The sequence below is a fragment of the Heptranchias perlo genome, chromosome 19 (genome assembly GCF_035084215.1).
Source record: "Heptranchias perlo isolate sHepPer1 chromosome 19, sHepPer1.hap1, whole genome shotgun sequence".
Taxonomy (NCBI): Eukaryota; Metazoa; Chordata; class Chondrichthyes; order Hexanchiformes; family Hexanchidae; genus Heptranchias; species Heptranchias perlo.
The window spans coordinates 50,372,986-50,396,808 of NC_090343.1; the positions used below are offsets into that span (position 1 = coordinate 50,372,986).

The window sequence follows — 23,823 nt, forward strand, 5'->3', positions numbered from 1 at the left end:
TTACTGCTGCCCAGCTGTGATTATGATATTATTTACTGATGCCTCAGTTGTGATTATGATATTATTTACTGATGCCTCAGTTGTGATTATGATATTATTTACTGATGCCTCAGTTGTGATTATGATATTATTTACTGATGCCTCAGTTGTGATTATTTTAGTATTAACTGCTGCCTCAGTTGTGATTAGATTATTATTAGCAGCTATTCCAGCTGTGATTATGTTATAATTAACCGCTGCCCAGCTGTGATTATGATATTATTAACTGCTGTCCCAGTTCTGATTAAGTCATTCACTGCTGTCCCAGCTGTGATTATGTTATCATTAACTGCTGTCCCAGCTGTGATTATGTTATCATTAACTGCTGTCCCAGCTGTGATTATGTTATAATTAACTGCTGTCCCAGCTGTGATTATGTTATCATTAACTGCTGCAACAGTTGTTATTTTGTTACTATTAATTGTTGCCCCAACTATGATTATGATATTAATAAATGATTATGATAATATTCATTATTATTGACTGCTGTCACAGCTGTGATTGTGTTATTATTAACTGCTGTCGCAGTTGTGACTATGTTATTATTAATTGCTGTTCCAGCTGTGAATATGTTATTATTTATAGCTGCTTGTTGTGATTAAGTTATTATTATGTGATGCTCAGTTGTGATTGCGTTATTATTAACTGCTGCCCTAGTTGTGATTATGTTATTAATAACTATTGTCCACCTATGGTTATGTTACTATTAACTGGTGACCCAGATGAGATTTTGTTATTATAAATGGCTGCCCAGCTGTGATTATGTTATTATTAACCGCTGTACAGTTGTGATTATGTTATTATTAACTACTGCCCAGCTGTGATTGTGTTATTATTAGCTGCTATCCCGTTGGTATTACGTTATTATTAACTGCTGCCCAGTTGTGATTATGTTATTATTAACTGCTGCCCAGTTGTGATTATGTTATTATTAACTGCTGTCCAGCTGTGATTGTGTTATTATTAACTGCTATCCCAGTTGGTATTATGTTATTATTAACTGCTGCCCAGTTGTGATTATGTTATTATTAACTGCTGTCCAGCTGTGATTGTGTTATTATTAACTGCTGCCCAGCTGTGATTGTGTTATTATTAACTGCTATCCCAGTTGGTATTATGTTATTATTAACTGCTGCCCAGTTGTGATTATGTTATTATTAACTGCTGCCCAGCTGTGATTGTGTTATTATTAACTGCTGCCCAGCTGTGATTGTGTTATTATTAACTGCTGCCCAGCTGTGATTGTGTTATTATTAACTGCTGCCCAGCTGTGATTGTGTTATTATTAACTGCTGCCCAGTTGTGATTATGTTATTATTAACTGCTGCCCAGCTGTGATTGTGTTATTATTAACTGCTGCCCAGCTGTGATTGTGTTATTATTAACTGCTGCCCAGCTGTGATTGTGTTATTATTAACTGCTGCCCAGCTGTGATTGTGTTATTATTAACTGCTATCCCAGTTGGTATTATGTTATTATTAACTGCTGCCCAGCTGTGATTGTGTTATTATTAACTGCTGCCCAGCTGTGATTTTATTATTATTTGTTTTTATTAACTGGTGCCTTGTTGGGAATAGGTTATTAGTACCCGCTGCCCCAGTTGTGATTTTGTTATTATTAACTGCTGTCCCAGCTGTGATTTTGTTATTACTAACAGCAGCCCAGTTGTAATTACGTTATTGTTAACCGCTGCCCATCTGTGATTATTTTATTATTAATTGCTGTTCCAGCTGTGGTTGTGTTATTATTTTTTTTAACTGGTACCCTACTGTAAATAGGTTATTAGTATCCACTGCCCCAGTTATGATTATATTATTATTAACAGCTGTCCCAGCTGTGATTTGGTTTTTATTATCTGTTGTTCCAGTTGTGAATATGTTATTATATACAGCTGCTTATTCTGATCAAGTTATTATTATCTGATACCCAGCTGTGATTTTGTTATTATTACCGGCTGTCCCAGCTGTGATTTGGTTTTTATTATCTGTTGTTTCAGTTGTGATTATATACAGCTGTTTGTTCTGATTAAGTTATTATTATCTGACGTCAAGCTGTGACTATATTATTATTAACTGCTGACCTTGTTGTGATTATGTCACTATTAATAGCTGCTTGTTGTGATTCAGTTATTAACAACTGCTGTCCTATTTGTTATTATTAACTATTGCCCCAGTTGAAATTTTGACATTATTAACTACTGCCCAGCTGTGCTTAACTTCTTATTGACTGCTGCCCCAGTTGTGATAATGTTATTATTAACTGCTGCCCAGTACATATTATGTTATTATTAACTGCTGCCCAGTACATATTATGTTATTATTAACTGCTGCCCAGTACATATTATGTTATTATTAACTGCTGCCCAGTACATATTATGTTATTATTAACTGCTGCCCAGTACATATTATGTTATTATTAACTGCTGTCACAGCTGTTAAATGTTATTATTAATTGCTGTCCAAGCTTTGATTATGTTATTGTTAGCTGCTTCCCAGCTGTGATTATGATATTATTAATTGCTGTCCCAATTGTGATTATGTTATTATTAATTGCTGCAAAGGTTGTGATTATGTTATTATTAACGGCTACCCAGCTCTGATTAGCTTATTATTAACTGCTATTCCAGCTGTGATTAAGTTATTAACAGCTATCCCAGTTATGATTATGTTATTATTAACTGCTATACAAGTTGTGATTATGCTATTGTTAAAAGCTTTGCCACATGTGATTGTGTTATTATTACCTGGTCTCCCAGCTTTAATTTTGTTATTATTAACTGCTGTCCCTGCTGCGATTATGTTATTATTAACTGCTGTTACAGCTGTAGTTATGTTATTATTAACAGCTGTTCCAGTTGTGATTATGTTATTATTAACAGCTTTGCCACATGTGATTGTGTTATTATTACCTGGTCTCCAAGCTTTAATTTTGTTATTATTAATTGTTGTCCCACTTGTGATGAGGTTATTATTAACTGCAGTCCAAGTTGCGATTATGTTATTATTAACCGCTGTCCCTTCAACAGTTTGTTGTTATGAAATTCTGTCCCAGTTATGATTATGTTATTATTAACTGCTATACAAGTTGTGATTATGCTATTGTTAAAAGCTTTGCCACATGTGATTGTGTTATTATTACCTGGTCTCCCAGCTTTAATTTTGTTATTATTAACTGCTGTCCCTGCTGCGATTATGTTATTATTAACTGCTGTTACAGCTGTAGTTATGTTATTATTAACAGCTGTTCCAGTTGTGATTATGTTATTATTAACAGCTTTGCCACATGTGATTGTGTTATTATTACCTGGTCTCCAAGCTTTAATTTTGTTATTATTAATTGTTGTCCCACTTGTGATGAGGTTATTATTAACTGCAGTCCAAGTTGCGATTATGTTATTATTAACCGCTGTCCCTTCAACAGTTTGTTGTTATGAAATTCTGTCCCAGTTGTGATTATGTTATTATTAACTGCCGTCCCACCTGTTATTATTTTATTATTATCTGCTGTCCCAGTTCTGATTACATTATTATTAACAGCTGTCCAAGCTGTGATTATGGTATTATTAATTGCTTTCCTAGCTGTGTTTATGTTATTTTTAATTGCTGTGCCAGTTGTGATGTTATTAATATCTACTGTCAAGGGTGTGATAATGTTATTATTAACTGCTGCACCAGGTGTGATCATGTTATTAATAACTACTGTCCCAGCTGTGACTGCGTTATTATTAACAGTTGTCCCAGATGTGATTATCTTATTATTAACAGCATCCCCACCTTAGGTTATTATTAACTTCTGTCCCAACTGTGATTATGTTATTAATAACTGCTGGCACAGCTGTGAATATATTATTAACTGCTGTCACAGGTTGTGACTATGTTATTGTTAACAACTGTCTGAGTGGTGATGAGGTTATTATTCACAGCTGTCCCAGCTGTGATCATGTTATTATTAATTTCTGTCCCAGTTGTGATTATGTTTTTATTAACAGCTGTCTCCACTGTGATTATGTTATTATTAATCCCTGTCCCACCTGTGATTACATTATTATTAACAGCAGTCCTAGCTGTCATTATGATATTTTTAACAGCTGTCTCAGTTGTGATTATGTTTTTATTAACTGCTTTCCCAGTTGTGATTATGTTATTAATAACTGTCTCAGTTGTGATTATGTTATTAATAACTACTGTCTCAGTTGTGATTATGTTATTAATAACTACTGTCCCAGTTTTGATTATGTTATTACTAACTACTGTCCCAGTTTTGATTATGTTATTACTAACTACTGTCCCAGTTTTGATTATGTTATTATTAACTACTGTCTCAGTTGTGATTATGTTATTATTAACTCCTGTCCCAGTTTGATTATGTTAGTGGTGCTAGGGAGGGATGGAGACCGTTCAAGCCCCACTCCAATGCTTTGAGCCGAAATTCCAGGCTGACACCTCAGTGCAGTACTGAGGGAGAGCTACACTGTCGGAGGTGCCGTCTTATGGATGAGATGTTAACCGAGGCCCCGTCTGCCCTGTCAGATGGATGGAAAAGTTCACATGGCACTATTTCGGAGAAGAGCAGGGGATTTTCCTCGGTGACCTGGCCAACATTTATCCCTAGACCAACATCTAAAACCGATCACCTGGTCATTATCTAATCGCTGTCTGTGGGACCTTGCTTTTAGCTAATTGGCTGCCATGTTTCCAACACGACAACAGTGACTACACTTCCAAAGCTTTTAAAGCACTTTGGGACATCCTGGGGTCATGAAAGTCGCAATGTAAATGCAAGGCTTTCTTTTATTATCAGTGTTGAGGTCATCATTAACTGTGGTCCCCTCTGAGATCGGAGGGCTAATTTTAACCCCCAAGAACAGGTGGGTTGGGGGTGGGTGGGCAGTGAAAATTCTAAGAAATCAGAGCGGGACTGAATCCCAGCTCCAACGCGGCCACTTCCGGGTTTGACCCAGACGCGTTTATGGATGCGCTTCTGACACCCAGAAGTCCCACTGGCTCTTATAGCTGGCGGGCCGATAATTAAAGGGCCAATTTAGGCATTTAAACCAATTAAGGGGATTAAGTTTTTGTGCATTGAGTTACACAAACCATTTTAACTTTCCCTGATCATGTCTCCCGTGGCCTCTGAAACACACCATGGAAACGGAGGTGAGTTGTAGCCGGCCCCCATTAGGACATTTAAACCAGTGACTGACATGTGAAGAAAAGGTGAGTTTTTGCAGCAGGGCACTCAGTTCTCTCAGATAAACCTTTGGCTGGGAGTTTGTTGTCTTTAGACTGAGATTTCTTTATTCACACTGAGAATTCTTGTGTTCAGACATATTTGCCTACATTTTGGACCTCGTCTCAAACCGACACCATCAGGATGGGGAGGTTGCAATGGATGTATTCCACAGTACATCTGAGGAGGAGGCACATCACCATCGGCAGCAGGCACGGCCTGCAATTCTGGGAGTTCCAGCTCCACAAAACAGAGGAGCGCCACAAGGACCTGGAGAAGAGCAGAGAGGGGACCAACGGAGGGGCCGAGATCGCAGGAGGCACTACCCACATGAGAGGGTTGACAGACAGAGGCTGAGCTTCCTGGACCTCTCTGAGGGGCAGTGCCCACGAAAACTCAGATTGAGTTGGCAGGTGGTCGCAGACATCTGCATGCTCCCGGCTGGACCTGGTGGCCACACATTGCCCATCGCAGTTACAGTCACCACTGTCCACTACGTCACTGATGACATCTCCAGGGTGACTCAGTCGCCTGCACATAAGTGTATACAACAGGCGACGGATGGTTTGTTTGCCAGGGCATCCGACTATGTCAACTTCCCTCGTAACGACATCAGCCAGACTGAGAGGGCAGTGGGTTTCAACTCTCTGGCTGGCTTCCCACAGGTACAGGGTGTAATTGACTGATTGCACACATAGCAATCTGAGGACCTCCACATGAGCCAGGAATGTTCATCAACCAAAAGGCATATCACTCCATCAATGCACAGCTGGTGTGTGACCACTGGACGAGGTTTCTGCTGGTGTGTGCCAGATTCCCTGGCAGCTGCCATGATTTGTTCATTTGCTTAAATGCTGGCTCCTTGGTGACAAGGGATACCCCCTGCAGATGTGGCTCATGACACCTGTGAAAAACCCCACCAGTGAGGCACAGCAGTGTTCCAACGACAGTCACATCACCACCAGGTCTGTCATGGAACAAGACAAAGGAATGCTGAAGATGTGCTTCGGGTGCCTGGATTGATCTGAGGGAGCCCTTCAGTACTCACTGGAGAGGGTGCGCAGAATAATAGTTGTGTGTTGTGTCCAGCACAACATCACTCAACAGAGAAGGTGACAGGTGGAGGAGCTCAAATGCATCCTCATCTGCTGGCAACATTGAAGAAGATGATGGTGAGGAGGAGGAGGAGGAGGAGGATGAGGATGGGGAACCCATCACAAGAGCAGCGATGCACATGGCTGCTCGTGAAGCCAGGATTCACTCATATCTAACAGGTTCTCATATTGAGATCTGCAAAGTGAAGATAGTGAACTACTCAGGCCGCCTGGAACAACCACCATCCCACCCCCGGCCCCCCGCTCCCCCCCCCACTCCACTTTCACAAACCCGTCCTTCAACCACACTTACACCCATTGTACACTCACCCAATGGGTGACATCAAGTCTTGGCATTCATGATGAAGCACATGAAAGGGAGCTCTCACAAAAGGGACTCAAATGGGCAAGATGTGGCAGTAATGCTGACAATTATAACATTTAATGTGCATTTAACAAAAAACAAATATAAATAAAAACATGACATTCCATCAGACACTCTTGTGCATATCTTTGGTGATTACAAAACCTTCCTAGCGCTGATTCTAAGTGGTGCATCTCCTGTGGCTGGTGCAGAGGTAGTGGCAGGTTACTCAGATTCATACCCAGACTACTTAGATTCTTTCAGCCTACACTTTCTGGATTTTGGAGCCCGTGAGGGCCCCTCCAAAGACTGCGTCACATGCACCGCGCAGGGGCAGACTCAGCCATCGGGAGAGGAGGCAGCATTATGGGGACTGGATGAAGTGGGGGGGTGGGGGGGCGACAGGTGAGAGGTGAGAGCACTCCGAGTGGAGTCCCCACTTCCACTTAACTATAAAAGTAATTATCCGTATATTAAATAACCACTGCACCCTTTCACCATCATCCCTCTCCCAGGCCAGCGCAACATCACTCCTACCACTCTGTTGGACAGCAGTTGGGAGCAGATGTGCCGCGTTCTAAGGCCACGGCTAAAGTATCTGTCTACCTGTTTAGAGCGGCAGACATGTTGGCATTCAGAGTCCGCATGGCCGTTGTCTTGGCCTCCACTGACTCATTACAGAGCCGTGCTTGAAGCTCAATGGAGGCTGCCTCTCTCTCCATCGCAGACATTCCCACTCTTACCTGCACCACCATTCCACCAGCGATGGAGTTGGACTCCTCCATCCTCTCCGCTATTATGGAGAGTGTGCCTGACACCTTTTCCAGTACCTCGCAAAGGTGGAGCTGAACCTCGATCATCCTCACTCTCAACGATGGCACCTGGGGTTTCAGCATCTGTGTCCAGCTGAGCGAAGCTTGGAGGGGAGTGCGCCCCAATGTGGACTCTCCACAGCTGTCCCTGCCATCAGTCTCTCTCGTGCTCACTTGTGTATGATGAATCACCAGGTGTCAACCCAACTATTTGCCTAACAGGACCCACTAACTGCCAATATCTGTGCTGGTGCATGGCTGGATGTGATGTGCGGTGTGTCCTCAGAGGAATGGATCTCCTCTGAGGAATTGTCTTCTTCCATGGTGCCTGCCTCCTCACCGATACTTGAAGACCCTGGAAGACAACATAAACCGATATTAACAATCATCGCAGAAGTCAGTTTTCAATGACCATACTGAGGTGTGCAACAGATCAATCATTGATAACTTCAATTCACAAAGTGTGTGAGGGATGTTAAAGGTCTGTCACCAGCCGCTTGCGGGTTGCCAGTCTCTCCGTCTCCAACGGCCAGGCATTCAACCATGCGGCTGAGATCTAACGCCTCCTCCTCTGCATCTGTCAGGGCCACTATTTGTGGTGGGCCCCTCCAGTCCGACTTCTCTCCTGTGCATTTTGCACTCTCTTCTCCTACAAGGGGAGAAAAAACAGACGTGAGTGAAGTGGTCACCTGATGGATACGTCACTTTGGGTGAGGCTGACAATGAGTGAGATGCATCAGAGGATGAGTATCAGACAGAGTCATCACTTTCATCAGGATTGGGGTGAGTGGGAGTGGTGGGTTCACAAATGGGGAGGTGAGGAAGTGCACAGAAAGTGAAGGTAAGTTGATAATGAGACTTAAGTGGGAGTGAGGAGTGATGTGATAGAGTAGGCTTGGCAAGACAAAGTGAGCTGGGGTTGGGGGGGGTAATGTACACCTCAGGGTGTGGGTGAATCAGTAACTGTACTCACTTTCCCTGACCTGGTTAGGTCAGTAAAGCGTTTCCTGTACTGTACCCATGACCTTGCCACCATGCTCCTGCTGCTCAGCTCCTCCGCCACCTCGAGCCAGGCCTTCTTGGCGGCAGAAGCAGGTCAGCTGGGTATAATATCTCCCTCCTGCTCCTCACACCAGCCAGTAACAACTCAAGACAGGAATCGTTAAAGCGGGGTGCTGCCTTACACTCCTGATGCTGCATTTCTGTAATTTCCTCCTTTCTCCCTCAAAATCCATTTTTGCACTGGCCCTTTAAAACTCCAGTTCCCAGCATGCCATTCGGGTGCACAATACGCTCGCTGCACAGCTTGGAGACGTGAAACACGGAAGTTACATTAAGGGCCTTCAATTTAGTCGCAATTGCTCAAGCCGACGCGAGAAATTTTTTCTGGGTTTCCCCCGTGACTATTCATCCCCCCCCACTTCACTCCCCACTGACTTCCGGCCGCCATGTTAAAATCATGCCCCGGGTGTCGTCATTATAAAAACGCTGCTGGCCGTTATTTCCCCTTCGGTTTCGACCCCTCGTCTTCAGATCTCTGATGGGTCAGGATGTCTACGATGCTCACTTTATCTGTAGTACCTCACCCAAGTGTCATCAGGCTATTCAACCAAGAAGGCATCACAGTCAGACCGATGCTGCCCACATATAGGCGCTTTCCAATAGGGTGTTGTGCGATTGAGGGCAGGAAGCCTGCCTGAGTTTTCCTCTCCCCAGACCGGGGTACTCACACCAATTGTAACCCTAACCTTAACCCTAGCCCCTAATCTCTAACCACTAACCCTAGCCCTAATCCCTAACTGTACCCCTAACCCTATCGCTAACCCTAACCCAGCTCCTGCCCTAGAAGGCACCAATGAATTCAGCACAGACTGGATTGAACCTGGAGCCAGTGAATTAATGTAACTCAGCTCCACACTCGGTGATCCATTTTATTAAGTCAAGTATCATTGCCTGAAGCAGGTGGTCACAGATACAGGAGACTTGTCACTGCCATAACTCTGATACTTCACCTGTGTACACCCAACTTCCTCATGGGGGGTTGGGATCAGTCACTGCTCCCCATTGGTGTCATAATCACTCAGCCATGATACTCACCCCCTCTCTCCCCTCAATGGTTAATGGCCGGTACTGAGCCACACAGGACCGAATGTTCGGGCTTGGTTCCCTGGCCTGTGCCGAGCTGGCTGATCTCGGAGCAGTCGGACTTGCCACAACTGGCCTCAGAAGGGACAATTCAGCCGGGGTTCCCACTTCCGACCGCTTCCCATTGACGGCTGCTGGAAACTAGCCATGTGCGGACTGAAGCAGGCGATGCCCTCCATAGTCAAATAGCCCCCTGAAACTCATTGTCTGGGTTTGCACATAATGAATGGCCATTTGATCAAGGTATTGGATGAAAACATACCTCCACAAGGGGTGAATGACTTCGGGGACGATGGGAGAAAACTTAAAAATGCCTCCCCACCGAAGTTTAAAACAGGAAAGTAAATTCTTTTTGGCTGATTTTGAAAAATGTGATCATGGGAAGACTTCCCTCTTTAAACAGATTAACTGGCCATTCGGCTCATTGCTGTTTGTGGGATCTTGCTGTGCACAAAATGACTGCAAGTAATCTTGTGATAACAACAGTGACTATCCTTCAAAGCAATTCATTGTACGTGAAGCACTTTGAGATGTTTCTGAGAGCTCTCTGTCTCTCTCTCTCTCGCTCTCTCTCTCTTCCTCGCTCCCCTCCTCCCTCTTTAACAGGATCACAGAAAGGGAAGTCGATTAAACAAGAGGGTGACTGTGGATAAAACAAATGGAACAATCCCAGACGGCAACTGGGAGTTCAAAATAATTTCATTCAATAAAAAGAAAAGTGCAACGAGCCATCCTGCCCTGTGTCGGCCTCACCCCTCACCTTTCCATCAACAAGCAATTACATTCAAAAGCCCATCCCTCTCGTTTAATTACAGACGCCCTTAAGACATTCAGATAATTTTCTGTTGTTACTTTTGAGTTTAGACTAGAGGGTGCTCCTCCCACACAGCAGCCTCCTGCTGGCTCCGTCTGCACCAGACAACCGCACAGATTTACATGCAAAGGGATCGCAACTCCTTAGGTGAAGGAACTCTCCAGCTCTCTCACTTAACTGTGAGAGTCAGTTCAGACAACATGGGTCCTGAACTACACCTTCACTCGGATGGCTTTGCACAGTGCCTGGGCAGCCTCGACTGAGCTGTAAAGAGGGGAAGGAGAGAGAGAGAGAGAGAGAGAAAGTGACCATGTTTATGTAGAGGAGTCACATAGCAGTCCAGCCTGAGAGTAAGAATGAGCTTCCTGCTATTGATTAAAAAACCTGTAACGGGACTTCTCTGGAACTGCTTCTTGCTGCAGTCAGTTTTGGGGAACCTCACCATTGACAACGCGATCCATTCCAGCTTCATCCACGGGCGTCTAAAGAGCCAGGAGAGACGGGAGATGCAGAGAGAGATCCTCTCCATCCTGGGTCTGCCTCACCGCCCCAGACCCCACTTGCATGGCAAGCACAACTCAGCGCCCATGTTCATGCTGGATCTCTACAACTCCATGTCGATGGAGGACGCGGGGGGCTTCTCGTACCCCTACAGGGCCCTCTTCACCACTCAGGGACCCCCACTGGCCAGCCAGCACGACAGCACCTTCCTCAGCGATGCCGATATGGTCATGAGTTTCGTCAACCTGGGTGAGTCTACAGCGTTCCTTTCATTCGAAACTCGGCCGCGACCGTGAGGGTGATCTAAATCTTATTTTATTTGCGCGACCCTCTCGGTGGCGCACACTTTACTTTAGGCGGTTGTGAAAGATAAAACATTGCGTTTTGCCTGAGAATCCACTTCAGGTTGCAAGCAAATTGTAAAAATTTTAAAGCGTCACTTTAATTCTAAGCCCAGCACAGGACGCTTTGTTAGAGAGTCTTTCATTTATTTGGGAGCGAGTTGCATTTTCTTGCTTCACTGTTTAGTTAGTATTTTCTCCCTCCCCCTCACTGTTTACTCCTTTGGCTGTTTGAGGTGGTGGGTCGTGGACTTTGCTGATGGGTCTCCCCAGGTGCCCACTCTCGAACCAGCCAGTGGAAGTTACTGCCAGGCTATGCAAGTTACTGCCAGTTAACACCCACTCTGCCCCCACAACCGCCCCCCCTTGATTTTTCCCTCCATGCAACCCGTGCCTTCCTTTTTCCGGAAAGCATTTAACTTTTGCTCGGCACGAAAACAAAAGGAGCAGGATGCAGTCTTGCGTCGGCACGACAGGGCTGCAGTAACATGCCAGCTCAACACGGCGCCCAGTCAAGGAGCCTCAACAAAGGAAAGAGTGAAAATCACACAAATATAGATTGTATCTTTTTAAGATAATTGGCGAAAGAGCCAGAGGGCGACATGAGGATAAAACATTTTACGCAGCGAGTTGTTCTGATCTGGAATGCGCTGCCTGAAAGGGCGGTGGAAGCGGATTCAATAATAACTTTCAAAAGGGAATTGGAGAAATACGTGAAAAGGAAAAATTTGCAGGGCTATGGGGCGGGGGAGTGGGACCAATTGGATAGCCCTTTCAAAGAGCCAGCATAGATACGATGGGCCGAATGGCCTCTTTCTATGCTGTATCATTCTATGATTCTTTCTCAACCGTAAATCTAAAGAGTTCGGAAATAAAGTGAATTGCTCTGGTATTAACTGCAGAGTTTTTTTATATCCTGGGCCAGGGTTGCTGTTTTATGCTGCATTTTAAGGGTTAAAATCTCGGCTTACAAATAAATAGTGTGTTTGAAGGCAGGGGAAAGTTTCCTGGTGAAGTATTGGTACTGCAGACCGTCTCCCCGCCGCTCTGTTGTGTGGAGCTGTTGAATGTAAATCTCAATTGGTGCAGTCACCTCAATCGAACTGAGCAGCTGTTAATAGTTCTGTTAACCCTTTGAGCACTGAGGAGTGTGCCTTCTCTCTTCCCCCCTCCACACTTCTGTCTTGGGATACAGTTCCGTAGCCAATGAAAGTCCTCCTGTATATTGCCTGTTCTTCGAATGTAGAGTTTAGGTGACGAGTGCCGGCCGGCTGTTCTACCGTGGGGTGCGGGCATCACCGCTGAGCCCAGCTCTGTCCTTAATCCAACCTTCACACGGCTACACTTTCCAGTAGGGTTGCGTGGTGGCAAGGGGCAAGATTCTTTGCACTTCCTAAATCAGGAGCACTATGGCTAGTTAGAACACCTCGAACTGCTGTCTGGCTCAGATTGGCTAACTCAGCTTCAGACCAGGGCCCGACCCTGGGACTCTCTTTCACTCCACAGAAACTGACAGTACCTCGACTTTTAATTGACGACTTCTCTCCCCTCACCCCCCTCACTCCCCCGCTATTAGAATGCCATTTGAAGATTTGTTGCAGTAATCTTACAGTATCTTTCAATGACAAACACGTGTCTCAATGACGAACACGTGTCTCAATGACGAACACGTGTCTCAATGACGAACACGTGTCTCAATGACAAACACGTGTCTCAATGACGAACACGTGTCTCAATGACAAACACGTGCCCTGCCAGTGACATCCCAGATTTCGCAGTCCCAGTTGAATTTCCTGGGAGCTCCTCCATTTCAGCTGCTGTAATGTCAGCAGAAACTCCATTCATGGCGTAAACGGAGCTCCCAGCGAGGTTACTGTGGTACAGTGCAAGAGGATCTGAGAACCACACACCCTAAACCTGACATTACATTGCGGCCGAGTCTCAGCGTGCGACCTACGTCCATAGTCTCAGGGAGCGATCTACGTCTGCAGTCTCGGGGAGAGATCTACATCTGTAGTCTCGGGGAGCGATCCACGTCTGCAGTCTCAGGGAGCGATCCACGTCTGTAGTCTCAGGGAGCGATCCACGTCTGTAGTCTCGGGGACCGATCTATGTCTGTAGTCTCAGGGAGCGATCCACGTCTGTAGTCTCAGCGTGCGATCTACATCTGTAGTCTCAGGGAGCGATCCACGTCTGTAGTCTCGGGGAGTGATCCACGTCTGTAGTTTCAGGGAGCAATCCACGTCTGTAGTCTTGGGGAGCGATCCACGTCTGTAGTTTCAGGGAGCAATCCATGTCTGCAGTCTCGGGGAGTGATCTACGTCTGTAATCTCGGGGAGCGATCCACGTCTGTAGTTTCAGGGAGCAATCCACGTTTGTAGTCTCGGGGAGCGATCCACGTCTGTAGTCTCGGGGAGCGATCCACGTCTGTAATCTCGGGGAGCGATCCACGTCTGTAGTCTCGGGGAGCGATCCACGTCTGTAGTCTCGGGGAGCGATCTACGTCTGTAGTCTCAGGGAGTGATCTACGTCTGTAGTCTCGGGGAATGATCGACGTCTGTAGTCTCAGCGTGCGATCTACGTCTGTAGTCTCGGGGAATGATCGACGTCTGTAGTCTCAGCGTGCGATCTACGTCTGTAGTCTCGGGGAATGATCTACGTCTGTAGTCTCGGGGAATGATCTACGTCTGTAGTCTCGGGGAGCGATCCACGTCTGTAGTCTCGGGGAGCGATCTACGTCTGTAATCTCGGGGAATGATCAACGTCTCTAGTCCTGGGGAGCGATCTACGTCTGTAGTCTCGGGGAGCGATCTACGTCTGTAGTCTCGGGGAGCGATCTACGTCTGTAGTCTCGGGGAGCGATCTACATCTGTAGTCCAGGATGACCAGCAAAGAGTCAGGTAGATCCACCTGGTTGATCTCTGGTCCATTTTTTTATTTGGGTATTGCCCATCCCTAATTGCCCTGAGAAGATTTTGGTGGTGGGCCTTCTTCTTAGGGTTGCCAACACTCCAGGATTATCCTAGAGTCTCTAGAAATTAAAGACTTATTTCCAGGACATTGCTGCGAGCAAAACCCGGGAGAGAAATCATTGGGACATTAAAAAAAAATTGTGTGTGATTTTTTTCATTTTCTTTGAACTATTCTTTGTTCTATTTGTTATAAAAATGTTGGAGATGAGATCGAAAGGCTGTTGACTGACATCCAATCGGGTAATTAAGAGCCTGTTTGTTTTCCAATCATCGTGGGCAGGTGGGGCGTTGCGAGGATGGACATGTTGGGCGACCAATGGGGGAGAGTGGGGGAGGGGCAGCTGGAGTCAGGAGGTCATGTGATGAAACCTCCAGGAATATGTCCAAGCAGATTTGGCAACTCGACTTCTTCTTGACAACTGGTTTCCTAGTCAATCACGTTGGTGTGGGACTAGAGTCACATATAGGCCCAGACCGGGTAAGGACGGGCAGTTTCCTTCCCTAAAGGACATCAGTGAACCAGTTGAGTTTTTACGACAATCAGACAGCTTCATGGTCACTTTTACTGAGATCAGATTTTTATTTCCAGGTGCTTTTTTTAAACGGAACTTAAATTCTCAAACTGTCACAGTGGGATTTGAACTCACGTTCTTTGGATTATTAGCCCAGTAACATAACCACGACACTACCTGACCGTCCTAAAGTTTAGCTTGTGGTTACCACCAGCTGTGTTAGATCCAGCGGCATTGGAACAACACAAAAGCAGCTTAACATCATTGCATATTGTGTTCATAGAGTCCGTCACTCACTGCAGGTTCAGCATTGGAGCTCCAGCAGGCGTAGCCCCCACTTTCCTTACCCAGACTGGGGCTGGCCCCAGGTTAACACCCCGTCCTGTGCCAAGCTAGCTGGTCTCGGCCAGGGCAGCCGTAGAGCCACTCGAAATGGCCACAGTGTTCCTGGGAGAGGAAAGATCAGTCAGACGTACAAAGACCATTTCTGTTGCCTCTACTGCCCTCTACCAGGTGGTTGAGGTCGTACAGCAACCCTGATCCCTATCCAGTGATTCCGCTCGAAGGTGTGTGGGACGAGGCCTCCAACAGGCTGTACTGTTTTTTTGAGAGGAAAAAGAAAGTCTTGCATTTATTTAGCGCCTTTCACCACCTCAGGCCATCCCAAAGCGTTTACAGCAAACAAAGTACTTTTGAAGTGTAGTCACCATTGTAATGAGGCAGCTAATTTGCGCACAGCAAGATCCCACAAACAGTAATGTGATAATGAGCAGATAATCTGTTTTAGTGATGTTGGTTGAGGGATAAATATTGGCCAGGACACCGGGGAGAATTCCCCTGCTCATCTTCGAAATAGTGCCGTGGGATCTTTCATATCCACCCAAGAGGGCAGACAGGGCCTCGGTTTAACATCTCATCCGAAAGACAGCACTTCCGACAGTGCAGCACTCCCTCAGTACTGCACGGGAGTGGCAGCCTATTCGTCTCCATTCCTTCCTGTAACAGCGAGTTCCACATTCTCACCACACTCTGAGTAAAGAAGTTTCACCCGAATTCCCTATTGAATTTATTAGTGACTACCTTATATTTATGGTCTCTAGTTCTGGTCTCCCCCACAAGTGGAAACATTTTCTCTACGTCTACCCTATCAAACCCCTTTAAATCTTAAAGACCTCTATCAGGTCACCCCTCAGCCTTCTCTTTTCTGGAGAAAAGAGCTCCAGCCTTGTTTTAAATAGTTTGGTGGGGGCCTCATCATCCTCCCCCCCCTCCCCAGAGTTTCTGCATCATGAATGAGAATATCAGTCTGGCCTCACTGAGACCTGCTCAGTTCAGCCCAGCTCTGCTTGATAACGGTCTAATTTTGCCTGTGAGTTTAATTTTACATGGAGCTTTTAACTAGTTTTGAGGGAAAATAATCCAATCAAATCATATAAGATATTAAGGGGAACAGATAGGGTGGATAGAGAGAAACTATTTCCGCTGGTTGGGAATTCTAGGAGTAGGGGGCACAGTCTAAAAATTAGAGCCAGACCTTTCAGGAGTGAGATTAGAAAACATTTCTACACACAAAGGGTTGTAGAAGTTTGGAACTCTCTTCCGCAAACAGCAATTGATACTAGCTCAATTGCTAAATTTAAATGTGAGATAGATAGCTTTTTGGCAATCAAAGGTATTAAGGGATATGGGCCAAAGGCAGGTATATGGAGTTAGATCACAGATCAGCCGTGATCTTATCAAATGGCGGAGCAGGCACGAGGGGCTGAATGGCCTACTCCTGTTCCTATGTTCCTATGTTCCAAACCTCCTCTGACCTCTTCTGCAGTTTAGATGCAATTCTTAAAGATGGACAGCCGCCTCCCCAGAGAGTTTATTGGGCGGTTGCCATGGGCAGGGTAGTAGTGTGCCCTAGCAGTCTGGATGCCCCTGGGGTTGTACACACAGCTAGGGCAGGAGTAGGGATTCTACAACTGGGAGAGAAAAGGATTAGCTCAGTTGTGATGCTCTCCACAGTCAAATATCATTCCACCACTCGCTGTCTAGACTCACATCAAGAATGGCCCCATCCTGAGGTACAGGAGAACTGCTGTAGTCTGGGGAATGTTACCCCAGTGAAATCCGGACCTTCACAAAGACGAAAGGAAACTGGAAATTGAGGGATAGGCCACCAGGTCAGAGCCTGTATTTATTTTTGAGGTAATCTCTGCTACACCCACTTTCTTGGGTTAGCTTCAGCTCAGAGGATGTCCTGAGGATCTGCTACAGACATCCACCATCCTGAAACTGGTTTGTAGGATGGGTGTGAGTGACCATCACTGTGTGTAAACACTCGCTCAACTCAGCACCTCTCTATTCTGCCAGGGGTGCTATTGGTAAGTCACCAAACCAGCCTTACCTCACTGCAATATAACCAAATATACCATCTCACCAAACTAACCTTACCTCTCTGCAATATAAACAAATATACCGTCTCACCAAACCAACCTTACCTCACTGCGATATAACCAAATATACCATCTCACCAAACTAACCTTACCTCACTGCGATATAACCAAATATACCGTCTCACCAAACCAACCTTACCTCACTGCGATATAACCAAATATACCATCTCACCAAACCAGCCTTACCTCACTGCGATATAACCAAATATACCATCTCACCAAACCAGCCTTACTTCACTGCAATATAACCAAATATACCGTCTCACCAAACTAACCTTACCTCACTGCAATATAACCAAATATACCGTCTCACCAAACCAACCTTACCTCACTGCGATATAACCAAATATACCATCTCACCAAACCAACCTTACCTCACTGCGATATAACCAAATATACCATCTCACCAAACCAACCTTACCCCTCTGCAATATAACCAAATATACCGTCTCACCAAACCAACCTTACCTCACTGCGATATAACCAAATATACCATCTCACCAAACCAACCTTACCTCACTGCGATATAACCAAATATACCATCTCACCAAACCAACATTACCTCACTGCGATATAACCAAATATACCGTCTCACCAAACCAACCTTACCTCACTGCGATATAACCAAATATACCATCTCACCAAACCAACATTACCCCTCTGCAATATAACCAAATATACCGTCTCACCAAACCAACCTTACCTCACTGCGATATAACCAAATATACCGTCTCACCAAACCAACCTTACCTCACTGCAATATAACCAAATATACCATCTCACCAAACCAACCTTACCTCACTGCAATATAACCAAATATACCATCTCACCAAACCAACATTACCCCTCTGCAATATAACCAAATATACCGTCTCACCAAACCAACCTTACCTCACTGCGATATAACCAAATATACCGTCTCACCAAACCAACCTTACCTCACTGCGATATAACCAAATATACCATCTCACCAAACCAACATTACCCCTCTGCGATATAACCAAATATACCATCTCACCAAACCAACCTTACCTCACTGCGATATAACCAAATATACCGTCTCACCAAACCAACATTACCTCACTGCGATATAACCAAATATACCATCTCACCAAACCAACCTTACCTCACTGCGATATAACCAAATATACCGTCTCACCAAACCAACATTACCCCTCTGCGATATAACCAAATATACCATCTCACCAAACCAACCTTACCTCACTGCGATATAACCAAATATACCATCTCACCAAACCAACCTTACCTCACTGCAATATAACCAAATATACCATCTCACCAAACCAACCTTACCTCACTGCAATATAACCAAATATACCGTCTCACCAAACCAACATTACCCCTCTGCAATATAACCAAATATACCATCTCACCAAACCAACCTTACCTCACTGCAATATAACCAAATATACCATCTCACCAAACCAACCTTACCTCACTGCAATATAACCAAATATACCATCTCACCAAACCAACCTTACCTCTCTGCAGTATAACCAAATATACCATCTCACCAAACCAACCTTACCTCTCTGCAATATAACCAAATATACCATCTCACCAAACCAGCCCAAGATGCCTCTGATTGTTTGGCAAGTGCACCCATGTGACGTACTAGCATCATTACTGCATCATGTGCATGGTAGTGGGTGAGTCATAAAGCCCGGGTCAGACGTCAGTGTGTGGCACTCACCCGGCTACGTGCCAATGTAGTGTGAATTCAGCGTGCAGGTGTCTGTCGTCAGGTGAGAGCCGCGCAGTAATGTCTGACTTGCGTTGCATCTGCAAAAGCGCATTTGCTGCAGCCGTGTGGACTGGTGGAGGTCAGAAGAAGTAAAGGACTTGCATTCATATAGCAACCTTCACCACCTCAGGACGTCCCAAAGCACTTTACAGCCAATGAAGCACTTTTGAGGTGTAGTCACTGCTGTAACGTCGACCCAGGTAAAAAAACTCAAGATTTCCTGACTATTAATCCTAACAAATCTGGTCAGTTTAGGTTGGGTTTAGGAAAGTTGCTCAGGATCCAGGAGAGGGAGATCAATATAAAAGCTCCCTCACCGTGCTCCCAGCAACTGTGTCAGCCAATGAGTTGCACTGTGTCAGCCAATGAGTTGCACTGTGTCAGCCAATGAGTTGGAGGCAGGGTTGGACTTACAGCAGGACTCACAGCAAATAGTCTATTTCCCAGCAAACTGTCCAGAGAGTCTATTTAAAAAGCGCCTGTACAAACTCGTGGAAACAGAACTCATGGCCGAAACTACAGCAACATCTCCCTATAAAAGCAGGATGATTTCTCCAGCAAAATGCAGTGAGTGGAGGATAGTTACATACAAATTATGGGCATAAAATCAAACCGTCACTTACAGCAGTGCGGTCTCCAGGCATGATTGACAGGGGAATTACCCAATCATCTCCATTCTGGTCGGGCACAGTGGTGTCCCTATATGCAGCCAACTATTGTAAAAGGGAGTCTCATGGTCTTCTTTTAAAGAGGGTCTCACCATCAGGGCAGATAAATCACATGTCAGCAAGTCTTCCATTAGCACGTCTGTCTGGAGCTCTTTTAACAAGCCAATTCCCATTTGAGACCATTATAAAATGGGAAAGCACCCTCACTGAGTAATATCCTTTTGTTTTGTTCTGTCTGCATCTGTTGATTCCTGTTTAAACAGCGATTGTTGTAATTTGGGGGAAACAGGCTGAGGTGAACAGGAATGTTTACCTCTGAGTTGGATGATTGTTGGGTGATTCTCAGAGACCCGCCAGGTCTGGGCACGTGCTGCTGTTTATATTCGTTGATGCCACCACTCCAAATCCAGGCCAGTTGGATATAATTTGCACACAGCAAGCTCCCACAAACAGCAATGTGATTATGACCAGTTCATCTGTTTTAGTGATGTTGGTTGAGGGATAAATATTGGCCAGGACACCGGGAAGAACTCCCCTGCTCTTCTTCAAAATAATGCCGTGGGATCTTTTATACTCACCCAAGAGAGCAGACGGGGCCTCAGTTTAGAAGCATATAATCATAGAAAGTTACAGCACAGAGGAGGCCATTCAGCCCATCTTGTCCGTGCCAGCCGAAAAAGAGCTATCCAGTTTAATCCCACTTTCCAGCTCTTGGTCCGTAGCCCTGCAGGTCACGGCTCTTCAACTGCACATCCAGGTATTTTTAATGAGTTGAGGGTCTCTGCCTCTACCACCCTATCAGGCAGTGAGTTCCAGACCCCCACCACCCTCTGGGTGAAAACATTTCTCCTCAGCTCCCCTCTAATCCTTCTACCAAATACTTTAAATCTATGCCCCCGGTCACTGATCCCTCTGCTCAGGGAAATAGGTCCTCCCTATCCACTCTATCTAGGCCCCTCATAATTTTGTACACCTCAATTAAATCTCCCCTCAGCCTCCTTTGTTCCAAAGAAAACAACCCCAGCCTATCCAATCTTTCCTCATAGCTAAAACTCTACAGACCTGCCAACGTCCTTGTAAATCTCCTCTGCACACTCTCTAGTGCAATCACATCTTTCCTGTAATGTGGTGACCAGAACTGTACGCAGTACTCAAGCTGTGGCCTAACCAATGTTTTATACATGATGTGGAGATGCCGGTGATGGACTGGGGTTGACAATTGTAAACAATTTTACAACACCAAGTTATAGTCCAGCAATTTTATTTTAAATTCACAAGCTTTCGGAGGCTACCTCCTTCCTCAGGTGAACAATGTCCTCATTTTCGAGGACTTCATTTCCACATCGTTCACCTGAGGAAGGAGGTAGCCTCCGAAAGCTTGTGAATTTAAAATAAAATTGCTGGACTATAACTTGGTGTTGTAAAATTGTTTACAAATGTTTTATACAGTTCTAGCATAACTTCCTTGCTGTTATATTCTATGCCTTGGCTAATAAAGGAAAGTATCCCGTATGCCTTTTTAACCACCTTACCTACGTGTCCTGCTACCTTCAGGGATCTGTGGACATGCGCTCCAAGGTCTCTCACTTCCTCTACACCTCTCAGTATCCTCCCATTTATTGTGTACTCCCTTGCCTTGTTTGCCCTCCACAAATGCATCATCTCACACTTCTCTGGATTGAATTCCATTTGCCACTTTTCTGCCCACCTGACCAGTCCACTGACATCTACCTGCAGTCTATAGCTTTCCTCCTTATTATCAACCACACAGCCAATTTTTGTATCATCTGCAAACTTCTTGATCAAGTCCAAATCATTAATATATACCACAAAAAGCAAGGGACCGAGTACTGAGCCTTGCGGAACCCCACTGGAAACAGCCTTCCAGTCGCAAAAACACCCATTAAACATTACCCTTTGCTTCCTGCCATTGAGCCAAATTTGGATTCAACTTGCCACTTTCCCTTGGATCCCATGGGCTTTTACTTTTTTGACCAGTCTACCATGTGGGATCTTTTCAAAAAGTCTTGCTAAAATCCATGCACACTACATCAAACACATTACCCCCATCGACCTTTCTTGTTACCTCCTCAAAAAATTCAATCAAGTTAGTCAGACACGACCTCCCCTTAACAAATCCATGTTGACTGTTCTTGATTAATCTGTGCCTTTCTACATGACGGTTTATACTGTCTCTCAGAATTGATTCCAATAATTTTCCCACCACTGAGGTTAGACTGACTGGCCTGTAATTACTAGGCCTATCCTTTTCTCCCTTTTTAAATAACGGTACAACGTAACAGTCCTCCAATCCTCCGGTCTGTAGCCAGGGAGGATTGGAAAATGATGGTCAGAGCCTCCACTATTTCCTGCCTTGCTTCTCTTAACAGCCTGGGATACATTTCATCCAGGCCTGGCGATTTATCTACTTTCAAAGATGCTAATCCCCTTAATACTTCCTCTCTCACTATGTTTATCCCATCCAATATTTCACACTCCTCCTCCTTAACTACAATCTCTGTATCGTCCCTCTCTTTTGTGAAGATAGATGCAAAGTATTCATTAAGAACCAAACCTACATCTTCCACCTCCACACATAGTTTACCTTTTTAGTCTCTAATAGGCCCTACTCTTTCCTTAGTTATCCTCTTGTTCTTTATGTATTTAGAAAACATTTTTGGGTTTTCGTTAGTTTTACTTGCCTGTATTTTTTCATGCCCTCTCTTTGCTTTCCTAATTTCCTTTTTAATTTCACCCCTGCACTTTCTATACTCCTCTCGGCTTTCTGCAGTATTGAGCTCTCGGTGTCTGACATAAGATTCCCTTTTTTGCCTTATCTTACCCTGTATGCTCCTTGTCATCCAGGGGGCTCTAGATTTGACAGTCCTACCCTTTTTCTTTGTGGGAACATGTTTACTCTGAACCCCTTGAATCTCCCCCTTGAATGCCTCCCACTGCTCTGACACTGATTTACCTTCAAGTAGCTGTTTCCAGTCCACTTTTGCTAAGTCACTTCTCAGCTTAGTAAAATTGGCCTTTCCCCAATTTAGAACTTTTACTCCTGTTCTATCTTTGTCCTTTTCCATAACTATGCTAAATCTAACTGAATTATGATCACTACCACCAAAATGTTCTCTCACTGATACTCCTTCCACCTGCCCAGCTTCATTCCCTAAAACTAAATCCAGAACTGCCCCCTCTCTTGTTGGGCTTGCTATGTACTGGCTAAAAAAATTCTCCTGAATGCAATTTAAGAATTCTGCTCCCTCTGTACCATTCACACTGATTGTATCCCAGTTAATATTGGGGTTGTTGAAATCCCCTACTGTTACTGCCCTATTGTTTTTGCACTTCTCAGAAATGTGCCTACATATTTGCTCTTCTATCTCCCTCTGACTGGGGGTCTATAGTACACTCCCAGTAGTGTGACTGCCCCTTTTTTGTTCTTTAGCTCAACACATACGGCCTCATTTGATGATCCTTCTAACATATCATCCCTCCTCACAGCTGTAATTGTTTCTTTAACCAATATTGCCACCCCCCCCACTTTTTTATCCCCCTCTTTATCTCATCTGAAAACCCTGTAAACAGGAACATTGAGCTGCCATTCCTGCCCCTCTTTAAGCCATGTTTCAGTAATAGCTGAGATATCGTAATTCCACGTGTCTATCTGTGCCCTCAGCTCATCTGCCTTATTCACTACATTCCTTGCATTGAGGTATATAACATTAAGCACTGCCAAACTCCTTTGTTGTCTAGTTTCTAACCTTTGTTTCCTCTGCCTTCCAAACTCACTAATTTTCTGCCTTCTATTTCCAGCTCTGCTTTTCTCCCTTCTGAATCTACGCTCAGGTTCCCATCCCCCTGCCAAGTTAGTTTAAACCCTCCCCAACAGCACTAGCAAACCTCCCCGCGAGGATATTGGACCCGGCCCTGTTGTGGTGCAACTTGTCCAGTTTGTACAGGTCCCACCTCCCCCAGAACCAGTCCCAATACCCCAGGAATCTAAAGCCCTCCCTCCTGCACCATCTCTCCAGCCTCGCATTCATCTGCTCTATCCTCCTATTTCTATAATCACTAGCACGTGGCACTGGGAGTAATCTGGAGATTACTACCTTTCAGA

At 44.9% G+C, this 23,823-nt stretch overlaps 1 protein-coding gene across 1 annotated transcript in view; it reads left to right on the forward strand.

The window, feature by feature from the left end:
* Positions 1–10,572: 10,572 nt before the first annotated feature.
* bmp7b (bone morphogenetic protein 7b) overlaps positions 10,573–23,823 on the forward strand; it is a 151,274-nt gene continuing 138,023 nt past the window's right edge. Inside the window, exon 1 of the mRNA XM_068000732.1 lies at positions 10,573–11,247. Within this exon, the coding sequence (XP_067856833.1) occupies positions 10,854–11,247 (394 nt within the window). The 5' untranslated portion in view covers positions 10,573–10,853. The remainder of the gene's footprint in view (positions 11,248–23,823) is intronic.